The sequence below is a fragment of the Hippocampus guttulatus genome, chromosome 11 (assembly GCF_054856545.1).
Source record: "Hippocampus guttulatus isolate MCC_2025c chromosome 11, RoL_Hgut_1.0, whole genome shotgun sequence".
NCBI classification, from domain to species: domain Eukaryota; kingdom Metazoa; phylum Chordata; class Actinopteri; order Syngnathiformes; family Syngnathidae; genus Hippocampus; species Hippocampus guttulatus.
In genome coordinates, this window is record NC_141271.1 from 4,462,248 (window position 1) to 4,476,362 (window position 14,115).

A 14,115-nucleotide genomic window follows, 5' to 3' on the forward strand; every position below is an offset into this window, starting at 1 on the left:
TCTCTCTCTCTCCATTTCATTTTCTGAACCGTTTTATCCTTACAAGGGTCGCGGGGCATGCTGGAGCTGTCTTTGGGCAGAGACAAACAACCAGACAACAGACCAACAACCATCCACGCTCACATTCACACCAAGGGACAGTTTAAAATTTTCAATTAGCCTGCCATTCATGTTTTTGCAATGTGGGAGAAAACCCACGCAGGCCCAGCAGAACATGAAAACTCCACACAGGAAGGCCAGAGCCGGGATCGGAAGCGACGAGTTTCGGGCAGTGAAGACCTCGAGCCCGTTCTGGCGCACCGCGGCATGGGAAACGCGCTTGGCTGGGGGCTGCCATTCCACGGGGTGGGAGTCAAATCTCGCAGGCCCGCTGCACCTGCCGGGTTGAATCCCCTGCGCAAAATATGTGCGTACGCGCCACACCCGTTTACCTACTGTGGTCACCTGATATATTTGGTGGGTGGGGACCAATGGCGGTTCTGGATCAATTTCACTGAGGGGGCCGGGCTGGGGCCAGGGGTTTTGATGGGGGGGCACATTCAACCCAGGGCTAAAAAGACAGATTCAAATTTTTATTTGACTTTTTATTTCTTCAAACTTTGAAATTGTAGTCATAACATTACAGTGATGAGAAAAAAACAGTATTCGGAGGGCTAAAATGTCTGCAGGCGTAACAATACGCCGTGTCCATCTGTTGAGAATATTCAAGCCAAATTTTAAAAGGCAATGTCTTATATATTGATCCTGTGCAATAAAAATTAAAATAAAAAGGGAGACTAAAAAAGTTACACACACACACGCACGCACACACACACGCATATAGCACTCGTGTCGTGGTAATTTCCTTCTCTGCGGACTGCTTCTCATTTTCCCGCTCATTTTTAAGTAGCGCAGCGCACTAAAGGGTCCGACTAGAATGTTAAATTCACGCACTTGGGTTCCACCTTTCGCGTCGGCGACTTGGCGCGACTGCGTAATCTACGCTCGGAGGGGGGGCCACAGGGGGGGGGGGGCAGAATCAGTGCTACAGGGGCACTGCCCCCCCCCCCCCCCCCCAGAACCGCCACTGGTGGGGACCATTGACGACAAGTATGCATTGAAAAGGTGAGCATGCCTGCCTCAGAGTGCAGAAGTGCGGGGTTCGATTCCAGCTCCGGCCTTCCTGTGTGGAGTTTGCATGCTCTCTCTGTGCCTGTGTGGGTTTTCTCCAGGCACTCCGGTTTCCTCCAATTACATTTATACTTTTACTGAAGTAAAAAGCTGGAGTTGAGACTTCAACTAAAATATTTTTAAACCTCAATATCTGTACATCTTGGGAAATTAAAGTAAATATTTTTAACAACTCTGGTCAATTGAAGTACAAAATGTGCATCTCCTTTTTTATTGTATGGCTGCATTGCTTTCATATCGAAAAATGAATTCCCAAGTTCATCGAGACATTTTGCAGGAGAACTTAAGACTAACTGCCGACTGAAGCTGAAGAGGAGATGGGTGAAGCGACGGGAAAAGGAACCATAGGACAGAAATAATAACACAATTCTTTCAACAGAAGAAAATACATTATGCCTTCTTCAGTGGCTTCGTCAGATCTGACCTCAACACAAAGGGGATGCTGTGCCATGACCTCATGAGAGCAATTCACACCAGACATCTCAAGAAATATATTGCTGCCCTGAAGCAATTTTAGAACTTGTCCAAAAATCCCCCTGAGCATTGTACAGGTCTGATTGTACCTACAGGAAAGGTTTGGTTGAGGTTTTGTTGCCAAAGGAGGTTAGCATCCGTTCCCACCCTGCTCTTTACATGTTCAATAAAAACATGGAAGCATATTGTTTTTGTGGGGAAAATTGTGTCTGTATGTTGTTGTGGCCAAGATGAGCGTCAGCTCACAGAATGACCAATTTATGCAGGAATTAAGAGTTCACATGGGCTAATATAGGTTATTACAGGACCATAAATTGAATTTCCCCTTGAACGATTAAACAGTACAATAAATAAAAAAATGAAAAAAGCAGCCATGAAAACTTCATAAATTAGATTTTGAAGCAAATTAGTGGCAGTTACACAAAATTTTCATGGTGTGATCATCAAATAAATAATGTTTAAATGGCTTAATATACAAGAAATAATGGCATTATCCATGTGATACATTAGAACATAATTTATATTTAATTTTGAAGGACTTGTGTTGCATTACAATAGATAAACGTAAAAGACACACATTATTCTGAGATACGGCGCGATCAGGGGTGATGCGGCATTGAAGGTAAAATATGTTTCCGTAGTAACATCAGAGTCTGCAAAATATGACATAAAAGGAAAATATTCACAAAATGTTTCCATGGTTTTGAAATGGAGGGCGTATCTGGGTAACTGACCTGTTGTCACTGTGGCATCAGAGTGTGAGACCACAAGCTCTGTCTTAATGCTGCACGTGTATATGTCACTGATGTTGACCGACTGCAGTGTGCTGACCACTCGAAACATGCCCGCAGAGCTCTGCTGAAAATCTGTGCTCCCCTGCAGAACGTTGTCGTCGGCATCCAGCCATGTCACGTTGGGCCTGGGAAACCATCTGCTTGCCTCAGCTGTCAGGACACCGTTTGACAACGTAAACGTGGGTGCTGTGAAAGCTTACAGGAGGATATAAAAAGAAATCATGAGTGCATCAACCCTGAAAAAAAAGTGCAGTGTCTTAATATGTTAAGAAAAAAAAACCACGACCCGGATTCTACATAATAAAATGTGGGGTGACCGAAAGAGTGCTGTTCACAGGAAATGCTCATACAAGATGAGAGCCTTGGAGTGCTTTGAAGATACTGTAGACAGAGATGGACCATACTCTGAGTGGATATATAGACAGTACACTGTACATTTTCCATGAAAAGCGGGGGGATATATGGGGAAATTTTTTTTTGAAAAATTAACAATGCAAAAAATGGCAGAAAAAAGGAAAAAGCGAATATGCAAATCCATGGTAGCCAAACAACAAATCTGCCTCAGTCGACTGTAGTTTTAAGTTGTGACTTCAACAATCACCACTAGAAAATCATCCATCCATCCACCCAACAATTTTCTAGTCTGCTTATCCTCACAAGGGTCACGGGCGCACTGGAGCCTATCCCAGCTGTCTTCCGGCAGTAGGCGGGGGGCACAATGAACTGGTTGCCAGCCAATCGCAGGGCACACATCGACGAACAACAATCTGCGCTCTCACTCACACCTAGGGAAAATTTAGATCAGGGGTGCCCAATATGTCGATCACGTCCCAAGTTGATCGTAAGGAGTGTAGAGGGGGAACCCCCCCCCCCCCCAAAAAACTGAACATTTGTGTGTCTGTGCGCATGATATTAACTCATTCAGTACCAGCCAATTCTAGACCAAGTCTGAAAAGACGTTTAAAAACGTCTTTGGGAGTGAATGAGTTAATATGTTATGTTTGTCTTTGTGTACACTGTACCCTTAGCATCCTATCAGTCTCACTTTCACAAAAAGTATATAAAAAATATTAAAAAGCAGGTCATTTTTAACCTACAGTGTCCCATGACCTGCATCACTGGAAGTTGTTAGCAGTCAGCAGTCTGGAATTGCAGCTTGCGATCAGAACTGGTGCGTCATATCTTTTATTATTCTCATTCTGAGTTTGTTTCATGTATAATTCACCAAGGGCACTAGCAAAGAATGAGAATCTGGAGGGCTGAGAGATGCATTTTCAAACGGGACACGTGAGCTACGATTGTGAACACGCTGAAAAAGTGCGTCCCATGCCTTGACGTCAGGTCTCTACGAGGGTAGGCAGCGATTTGCTTTTCACAAACTCAAACTTTTGTGTCTACTTTATTTTTCTGTTTCGTTCATCTTAGGGGCCGTTATGGCTATTGCTCATTCGGGAATGTGTGTGTAAGTACATGCGTATGCGCAGTAACGGGTCAATCGCGGGAGGTTGGTCGATCATGTCACGTTTGCGTGGTAGACCCCAAAAAGCAGGCATGAGGGAGGAGCAGGGTGTACTTGAAACATTGTATTACAACTCAGAAAACTAAATCCAAAACAAACAAAGTATCAAACAAAACACATGACTGAAGATAAAACATAATGACCAAAACCTGACTGAAACAAACTTGACAGCAGCCAACAAACAATGACCCGACAATGAGTAGTCGGCCGGGAGTCCTTTTATAGCCACTAATTACCTAACGACCAACAGGTGTGCAGCTGCAGGGAAAAGCCCCACAGTGCCACCTGTTGGTCACAAACCGAAACATGACAGTACCCATCCCTCAAGGGACGGATCTCAGACGTCCCAAAGTTGTCCAAAAGGCTTGCCTCGCTGGGGAACGGGAACTAAAAGCGACGGCGACCTTCGCCTCGCCGGAGAACAGGAATAAAAGCGAGGGCGACCTTCGCCTCGCCAGGGAACAGGAACAAAAGCGACGGCAACCCTTTGGATGGGCTTGGCCGGACGTGGACGGAGCTCAACGTAGCGGGGGACACGGGACAGCCAGATGTGAACAGGGGCTCGGCCTGACGTGGGCGTGGACGTGGCACGGCTCGTCGTGGACGTGAATGTGACTCAGTTCGAGCAGACACGTGACGAGCCTCGGCTCAAAGTGGACGCGGACGGGGCTCGGCCCACCGTAGACGCGGCTTGACGAGACAAAAGCATGGGACAGCCGCATCACCAGCGCTGCCTGAAGGGGAAAAGTGTGTCGGCAGCAGACGTGCTCCGCCAGGCACATGGTGGAATAGGGACCAGTCCCTAGTACCTGCGGGGTCCAGGTGGTCGGGTCACTCTGTCACATAGCGAGGTGGTGGTGGACCCCAAAAAGCAGGCAGGAGGGAGGAGCAGGGTGTACTTGAACGATTGTATTATTAACTCAGAAAACTAAATCCAAATCAAACAAAGTCCAAAGTATCAAACAAAACACAGGACTGAAGATAAAACATAACAATGACCAAAACCTGACTGAAACAAACATGACAGCAGCCAACAAACAATGACCCGACAACGAGTAGTCGGCCGGGAGTCCTTTTATAGCCAATAATTACCTAACGACCAACAGGTGTGCAGCTGCAGGGAAAAGTCCCACAGTGCCACCTGTTGGTCACAAACCGAAACATGACAGATTGACGGTCAAAAAATGTTGGGCAGCCCTGATTTTGAGTGTTCCATTAACCTGCCATGTATGTTTTTGGAACGTGGGAGGAAACCGGAGTATCCAGAGAAAACCCACTAGGGCACGGGGACAACAGGATCGCAAATGACTAAACAAAACTACTTTGGGACATACACACACCATTAAAAAAGCAAGGCTTTGGAGTTTTGAAAATAAAAATATGAATCTTTTTATACGAAGTACATCCACTAAATTGTGTTTTAACCCTTTCGTGCACCCTGTAACCTGATAACATGATAAGCCGTCCACTGTAGTAACCGCTATCCCTGAAAGGGTTGTTAATGTGTTTTGTACAGCAACCTTGACGGCGTTTTAAATAACATTTATTAATATTATTAAAGTACACATTACTAGTATGAAGTACTTTTTGATTTATATTTTCATTGTTGAGCACAGACACCATGGACACCACTTGTAACTTCAGGTGGTCGTTAAATTAACCTTGCGGTTGAGCTGGAGCTCACATGTGTCGCTGGACAAGACATTCCCCAACCCCCAAAACGTGGCTGCAGTATTAGCATTCTACCAGTAGAGGGTCATAATAGACTGTGAAACATTCATTTGGAGTTTGAATCGAGTTCACGGTTGGATATCAAATGTATGAGGAAGATGACCAAGGATATAGAGCACCAGCGTATCTTCAAGGCAGAGATTCAATTTCGACGCTTTTTATTTTTTATTTTTTTGTCCAATTACCAAAATTATGTTGTTTTTTTTCCAATCCCTGCAAAGTCGGGTAACAATAAACAAATTGGGAGAGTGTTGCATGAGCAAATAGAAAAATCAGCTTTTGAAAAGCTACTTAAAGGGTGTGTATAATATTCAAGTGTGTGTTCTTGTGGAGAGGGTAATTTTTTTCATGGAGAATTACAGAACATTGTTGACTTTTGGTCCTTCTTAAAATCCGTCTCTTTCCAATTGAAGGTTTCTGCTGTTTGATTATGGAAAGAATCAGAGTGCAACCGGAATGTCGAGTTTTCCCACCTGCCGTCCTGAGGATGATGTTGACTTTCCCGCTGCCTCCGGAGTGGCTGAGCGAGCACGTGTACTTGCCCGCGTCACTGCGTCGCACCTTCCTCAAAAGAAGTGAGGCGTTTCCTTTCGGCACAACATCCCTGAAGATCTCTACCCTGCCGCTGTACTCTGAGTTCTGCTCACTGTTGCTCTCGGCACCATCCTCATAGCGGTAAACGACTCCTTCCAGTGACTCCTTCCTCCATGTGACTGACACCTCTTGGAGTGTACTTTGTTCGCTGTCTGGAGGCAGGAAGCAGCTGAGCATGTGGTCTTTGCCGAGGTTGGCCACAGGAAGTCTATTGAGGCTCTGAACCAGAGACAAGCTGCCTTCTTGGACAAAGACAAAAAACACAGGGACTGAGCAAAATTGACACATCAGAGGTATAACAGGTGCATTTACACAGAATCCACCGAATGGAGGCAGATAAGCAACTGCTGTGACGCACAATGTAGTCAGCGAGCAAAAAGTGTTTTCAGCACGATGGTGCGAGTAGTGCAACATGTGTGCAATTTTGCAAGAGGGGCTCCACTTATTTCCTTACCCTTTCATAAAGGCAATGTCCCAACTTGCCTCTGATTCACAACACCTAAATCTGTATTGGTCCGTTTTCAGAAGGGATAGAGCAGGGGTCGGCAACCCAAAATGTTGAAAGAGCCATATTGGACCAAAAAAACGAATATATCTGGAGCTGCAAAAAATTAAACGCCAAATATATGCCTTATAATGAAGGCAACACATGCTGTACCTATATTAGCTGTATTAGCCTACTGTCAAAATGATGAAGTTGGCTCCAAATACACAATGAGCCTTCATGATTATTATTTTTTCCCTGCAGTGCATCTGGGGAGCAGGGGTGCCCAACCTTTTATTGACCGAAGATCTATTTTTCGATCAACCAGCCTCCGAGATCGACCCATTACCGCACACGCGTGCATACGCACACATGTACACACGCATGCCATAATGAGCAATAGCCATAACGGTATTGTTGAAAAATGCTTCTCTCGGCTCTCCACATTCCCATTCTTTGCCAGTACCCTCGGTGAATTGTACAGGGAACGGCATTTTCATTTTATTTATTTATTTATTTTTTACAACAGGCCCATGCTTGGCATCCCGCCCTACTGATAGAACAGTGTGTCGCAGGCTATGACGCGACACACTGTTCGCGTCAACGTTGACAGAATTGTTGAAATTGAATATTTATTCGACACATTTTTGCAACATTGGAAAATGTTAAGAATGTTTGTGTCATGTGTGTCCCCAGAAAGTATATTAAAACAAAAATATGTATTTCCCTCCCCCATCTTTTTCAATTTTCAAACATTTTTGAAAAAGCTCCAGGTAGCCAGTAGGGCAGCATAAAGAGCCGCATGCGGCTCTTGAGCCGCTGGTTGCCGACCCCCGGGATTGAGTAAGCTTTTATTGGCAGCGTGGAAGGGGCTTGTGACAGAATCACACTTGGCACTTTGATTATTACAACATCTGGTACGATGTATAAAATATGGAGGCGCGAGAGTTCCCTTTGACACAACACTGATGTCGGGGAAAAAGACGAGAAATGTTTTTCTAAAAATGTAAAAAAATGTTTGTCTTGTCTTTCTGGACTTACATCAACCAGCCGAAAGAAATTGTACTGAGCACTTTGTGTGGCTAAAAGGTTCATTTCCTAATGTGTGCATATCAACATACTCATGGCGAACCTTTTTGAAAATTATTTTAAAAGTCTTACCTGAGAGTGTCAAAGACAAGATGAGAATGATGAGAGCTGAGAAGACAGCAATCAGCGTGATCATGCTGCGCCCACGCACGCCCACGCACACACACACACACACACACACACACACACACACACTCGCATAAACATTTAATGATCTTTCTGACAACACAAAGATAAAAGGTTATGTTTTGATTGAGCCAAATTTATAATCCAAAGTTATCAGCAGCCGTTCATGACGAGAAAGTAACTATTATTGATTATGCTGTAACTTTGCTATCGTTGCGTTAAAAAACACACTGTTTTTATGCTCACATGTAGAAGATGATCTGTCCCAGCGAAGCCATAGTTTCTCATTCCGAAACCTCTTTGGATGAAAGCCTCTTGATCAAGTCAAATTTCCTAAAAAAAAAAAAAAATAATAATAATAATAAAAATAAATAACAACAACAACAATAATAATAATAATAATAATAATAATAATAATAATAAAAAGTATGATCTTGACTTGTGTCGGCTGGTTCACTCACTCATTCAGTCACTTACACACACACACACACACACACACAGATGCGGTCTTAAAAACAGGCGCATGAGTCAATATTACCTTAAGGCGTATGCTGCTGCTATTAAAATAAGCTGATTTCCACTGCTAAGAAAAGAGAGGCTTCCGACATTCCAGAAACACACACTACTCACAAAAAGTTAGGGATATTTGGCTTTCAGGTGAAATTTCAGGACGAGCCTAAAATACATTCAAACCTTTACTAGTGAACTTAATGTGACCTTCTTTAAGCTATTGAATGCACATGTCCAACTATTATACTGTATGTTTCAGTGCTTTTTGCAGTAGTTGTTGTTCTCTAACAAAGTGCTTAACGGCAACATTTACAACAGGCATATGACCCTTGAATCGACCAATAAATGTCCTGGTTTAATAAGAGCTTGTGTTTAAACAGTCATCCTCAAGACGCTGTTCACATTTTGACATCATGAGACCAAGACGGGGCCGCACGGTGCTCGACTGGTTAGTACGCCAGGCTCACAGTACAGAGGTGCAGGGTTCTGATTATGACTCTGGCCTTCCTGTGTGGAGTTTGCATGTTCTCCCTGTGCCTGTGTGGGATTTCTCCAGGTCGTCCGGTTTCCTCCCACATTCCAAAAACATGCATGACAGGCTGATTGAACACTCCAAATTGTCCTAAGGTGTGAGTGCGAGCGCGGATGGTTGTTCGTCTATGTGTGCCCTGTGGTTGGCCAGCAACTCGTTCAGGGTGTACCATGCCTCCTGCCCGAAGATAGCTCGGATAGGCTCCAGCACACACCTAGGGACAATTTAGAGTATTCAATAAGCCAGCCATGCATGTGTTTGGAATGTGGGAGGAAATCGGAGTACCCAGAGAAAACCCACGCAGGCCCGGGGAGAACATGCAAACTCCACACAGAAAGGCCGGAGCAGGGACTGAACCCACGACCTCTGCACTGAGAGGTCAATGCACTGACCACTGGACCACCGGGCCGCCCCAAATAGGATGTTCTCAGAAGGAAATGGCCACTGAGCTTAGCGGTCATCAGCATGGAATGTGGACAAAGGATGTCCACTTCTACGTCTTTCTGTGACTCTTCCAGTCTCTCTGTATCTCTGTTGCAACCCGCTGATGACACTCTGTGACACTCTACCCAGGCTCAGTGTGGACAGGTGTGTCCAGTCATGACAGAACTGCCCATACTACCTTAATAACATCATTAATCCAGTGACTGTGCCTCTTCATGAACAACACGAGCCTAATTTCACCTTCATGGACGACAATGCTCCAGCTCATCGAGGTCACCTCATCAGGGAACGACTGGTGTGCCTCAAATGGAATGGTCTGCACTTTCTCCAGGTCACCTCCCAAACTTTTTGTGAGTAGTGAATATTTTAGGCTCACTAAATAATCTATATTGTCCAATAGTGTGAATGTGAGCATGAATGGTTGTTTGTTTATTTGTGCCCTGCGATTGGCTGTGGAAAAATCCATGGAATACCTCATCTCTTGCTCAACATTAGATGAGATAGGCTTCAGCTCACACTTGAGCTTTATGATACTTGGTACACAAATTAATAACCGGATAGTGTTTATTCTATTGTATCTATGCTTCTGATCAATGTTTTCTATGGTATCTATGGTATGGTGTTGATCGTAGCCACAGTGCAGTAAAAAAATTGCAGCCTTCCTGCTTTCAATGTATTTATTTTTTGCATGATTATTACCCTTTTATGTTTTCGATCATTAAGCTAATTTTAATACTGTATCTTAAGGATATTTAAACAAAGCAACAAAATGCAATTTCCAAATGATCATTTTATTTATTCGGGGAAAGAAAAACAAAGCTATCTGGCCCGTCATATTCTGTCTTGATTCTGTTTCAGCTCCAGCTGGAGTGAAGGGCGTTTCCCTCTGGCAGGCGCACCTGTGCCGCATTTCCCCATCAAGCTTTGCTGTATGTTTAAGGACTACCTAGCTGCCTGGTCATTTTATCGGATTATTGATCTTGCTCACTGTTGTGCTTCAAGTGTTGTATTCTAGACCTTTTGATACCTTTCATAGTCGCTCTTGTTTTGTCATAGACCTTTTGTCAGTGTTTTTCATTCTTCCTTTAGTTGATCTTGATCCTTGTCTGAGCCTGCATTTTTGGACTCTAAAAATTATTCGGTTCTATGTGAAAAGTATCAACTGTGATTAACCACAGTCTTTGGAAATCTGAATTCAGTTTCACTTCTAAAACCCAGGCCAGATTTGTTGAATCAAGTAGTATCTAAAACAGTACCTGTCAGACAAAGTGAGGTAGGATACAAACTCGTCATTGAGAAATGACAGTCAGGTGGCGTGGTGAAGTCTGAGGCTGGCTTAAGTAGAGCAGTTGAAGATAGGAAACACCTTTTGTGTGACTTCAGCGCACCACACATGAAAAGACCTTAAACTTTAAACCATGCACACACATACACAAACTCAGGCTGCTGAGATGGCACATCACCAGGCGCCCAACCCAGGTGACCAGGATAGCTGGGCGTGTGTTGGAGTTGTTTCAGAAGACCGGAGTTGAGCGTAGCGGGCGTGTCTGAAGACTCTGCAGCACAAGCATAACCAGTAGTGTTGGACTGCATTGTGTTTAAGAATATTGACGACTCACAGCAGGACCTCTTGTGTCGGCTGTGTTTAATCATCTCCATCACAAAAAAGGAGAAAAAAAAGGAGAAAACAATGCCCTTCTGTCAATTAGAGTGATACAGAGTGCCCCTCCCCGTGGAGAGCAAGAGAAGAAGGGAAGCACATTGAAGTAGGGGTACACATAAACATTTTGTTCCACCCTTTGATCATGGAGGATATAGTAAAAGAACACTTCAGGTATTTATCATTGTACAGATTTTGTATAATTATAATACAGTACAGTCAGTTTTTCACTGGCCCTGTTATACAGGCACATGTGGTTTTGTTCTAATGTGACTGCATGGTCTTGGAAGTCAAGCAGTGGTGGTTGGTTACCTCGATAATATTGGCATGTAACAGTGTGTGGCATGTAACTTAAAAAAAGCAATTTTTTTATCATGACAAATTCCGCTTCCAAAAAGTAAACGAGTTACTACCTCAATAACTGCTTTGTAAAAAGAATGCATTAGTTATGCGTACCTGATGATTGCACGCTCCGAGTGGAAGTCCGTTGTTTCAAACTTTTTCAAAGTCATCCTACAGGCAGGACGCCCCATAAACTAATCCAGAAAGAGACGCCAGCCTCCTTGGTGACAGACCACCAGCAGCTGTTTGTCTGTGATCGTCATTTTTCAGAGGATTGCCTTGTTAGCCTTGGCCAGTACCAAAGTGGATTAGCCTCTATCTACCCCAAACTACATCGATGCCTACAAATAGTACAAATTGTAAGGGTCCCAATATGTCCCCTGCTTAATGGGTACAATATGTGTACCCTTTAGGGTACAGCCCTAGTGACAAGAGATTGAACTCTTATCTGTAAAAATATAGCACCTTTTTTCCAAACATGTTACACAAAAAATGTCTCTTCCCTGAAATGTTTTGTGTTGTTTGGGCTACTGTGCCTCTGTTGTGTGAACTGTATAGGTATCCACGAGCCCCTACCTGGCTTGTGGACCTTGCAGCGGGGCCTTGCTCTATGTGCTGCGTGTGGTTCCATACAACTGAGAGCCTTCAAGGAAAGTTAACTGTGAACACAGCAGCACACATTGAAACTGTGGCTCACACTATAGACCAGTGGTTCTTAACTTTGTTAGAAGTACCGAACCTAACCAGTTCATATGCACATTCACCGAACCCTTCATTAATGAAAAATAAAAATGTGATTTTTTAAATTTAAAATTCAAGACATTAAAAAACAGGCTTATTTAAACAGAAAAAAGTAAATGAAATTACATGGCATAAGTATAGTTTTAAAAAAAATGATGACGTACTATCACGACAGTCACACGTTGACTACTGGGCAAACTAAATTTCCCGCAGTAGTAGCTGTAGCCAGCAATGGCCAAGCTGGCGTGGCATAACTAATTGACATCTTGAGTCGAGTGTGTCTTAACCTCCATGGCAGAGGCTCCATCGAATCCCTGAGACTGAAGGGGTGTTCACACAGCACACATTTGCTCCGGCGCTACATCGATGTATTTTGTTGCGATATATTTAACTCCAGAGCAAATTTTGTGGAGCGGTCACACGTACAAAGCCGCTGAGCATGTCAGCACCGGCGCAGCGTCGGTGCAGCTCCACTTGCGGTCACACGGCAGTTTCTGCAGCGGAGCAAAACGACAGAAAACAAATGAGCTGTCGTGTTGGTTCTATTAAAAACTTTTACACAACTCAAGCAACGACTGTACAGGCACGTCCTTCTCCTTCTCGGTCTCCGTGCCTTCAGCTCGAGAGTGACCGCCCCTGAAAACGTAAATCAACGATGACTTCAATGACACTCAGAAAAGCAAACATGTAATGCGCCAAACAGAAAATCAAGAGAGGAAATCACTAAATAAATTCTATGGGGGGCGGGGAGTTGTGAACACACAACAAAGGAACAAACTACACAAACAACTCTGAGACAGTCCAGTCTCCTACAAAAGGAAAGATGACGTTTGGGGACTATCCCCCCCCGTTCTAGTTGAGATGGTATAACCCAAGAGGTGCTTGCTACTGTTACCAGCCATGTCTTGTGTCATTATTCAACAAACACATGACGGAAGTCCGACAGAGCACAAAAGCAACACATTCTCGGCGTACGTAATCAACTCTTCTCGAGCATTTGCTTGGGAGCAAATTTTTAAACTATCTCCCTGAGGTGGATCAAATTTGCTCCGGTGTAAGCTGTTTTCCGGGGCTACCCCGGAGCAAATTTGCATGTGTGACCGCTCCACTGGCGCAGCGCCGGAGCAAACGTTGCCGTGTGAACACTCCTTGATTCACCGAACCCCTAGGGTTCGATCAAACCCAGGTTAAGAACCACTGCTATAGACATACTGTTTGTCACGGCAAACTTTTGAGCGCATAATGTAAAAACATATGTGCAACGTATGTGAGTGACAGGTAAGAATAGAGTGGGGCGTGTTTCCAGCTTATTCGGTGGACACAAGAACCGGCCTGAGCCGAAGGAAATTGAATGTTTCCCGCCCACTCCCAAAAAAATCATGTGCTAATTACTTCCACAGATAACTAATTACATGTATTAAGGAGAAATTCAGGAGCTTATTGAATTAGTTTTTGGAAAAAGCTTTTTTTTCCCCCCCAAGTAATTTGAACCACTCTGGACACTGGGAAACAAAACCCAGATAATAGGAAACAAAACCAAATCAGATCAAAACACGATGCAAAGACAACCAAAAAGGCAACAAAATGATACCTTTGTCATGATCTGACAAAGGTATCATTTTGTTCCTCCAAAAAACGATGTTTGTTGCAATATGCACTGTCTCTGTACCAAATGTCATCCATTGTACATATACAGTATAGTCATAAGAGGGTCTGGGGTTTGTTGGTGGAAAAAAGGGGGATGGTATTTGTAAGATGCTTGAAATATCAGTCTTGCATCCCGCCTATGAAATCACATTCACAAGGGAACAGTCTGACCAATCGAAAATTGGTTTCACAGAGCTTCTTTTCAAGCGTGTGTCTCCACACAATGAAATTGTTTTCAGTGTAAATAATGTTGACTGG

General features: G+C 43.8%; 1 protein-coding gene across 1 annotated transcript; it reads right to left on the reverse strand.

Moving 5' to 3' along the window:
- Window positions 1–2,171: 2,171 nt before the first annotated feature.
- vtcn1 (V-set domain containing T cell activation inhibitor 1) lies at window positions 2,172–8,259 on the reverse strand. Its single transcript, XM_086124177.1, has 4 exons — window positions 8,228–8,259; window positions 7,928–7,992; window positions 6,162–6,521; window positions 2,172–2,633 (listed from the first exon to the last, which is right to left on the reverse strand). Exons 1-4 carry the CDS (start codon window positions 8,257–8,259, stop codon window positions 2,194–2,196), a joined length of 897 nt encoding a protein of 298 aa, XP_085980303.1. The 3' UTR covers window positions 2,172–2,193.
- Between the last annotated feature and the right edge of the window lie 5,856 nt (window positions 8,260–14,115).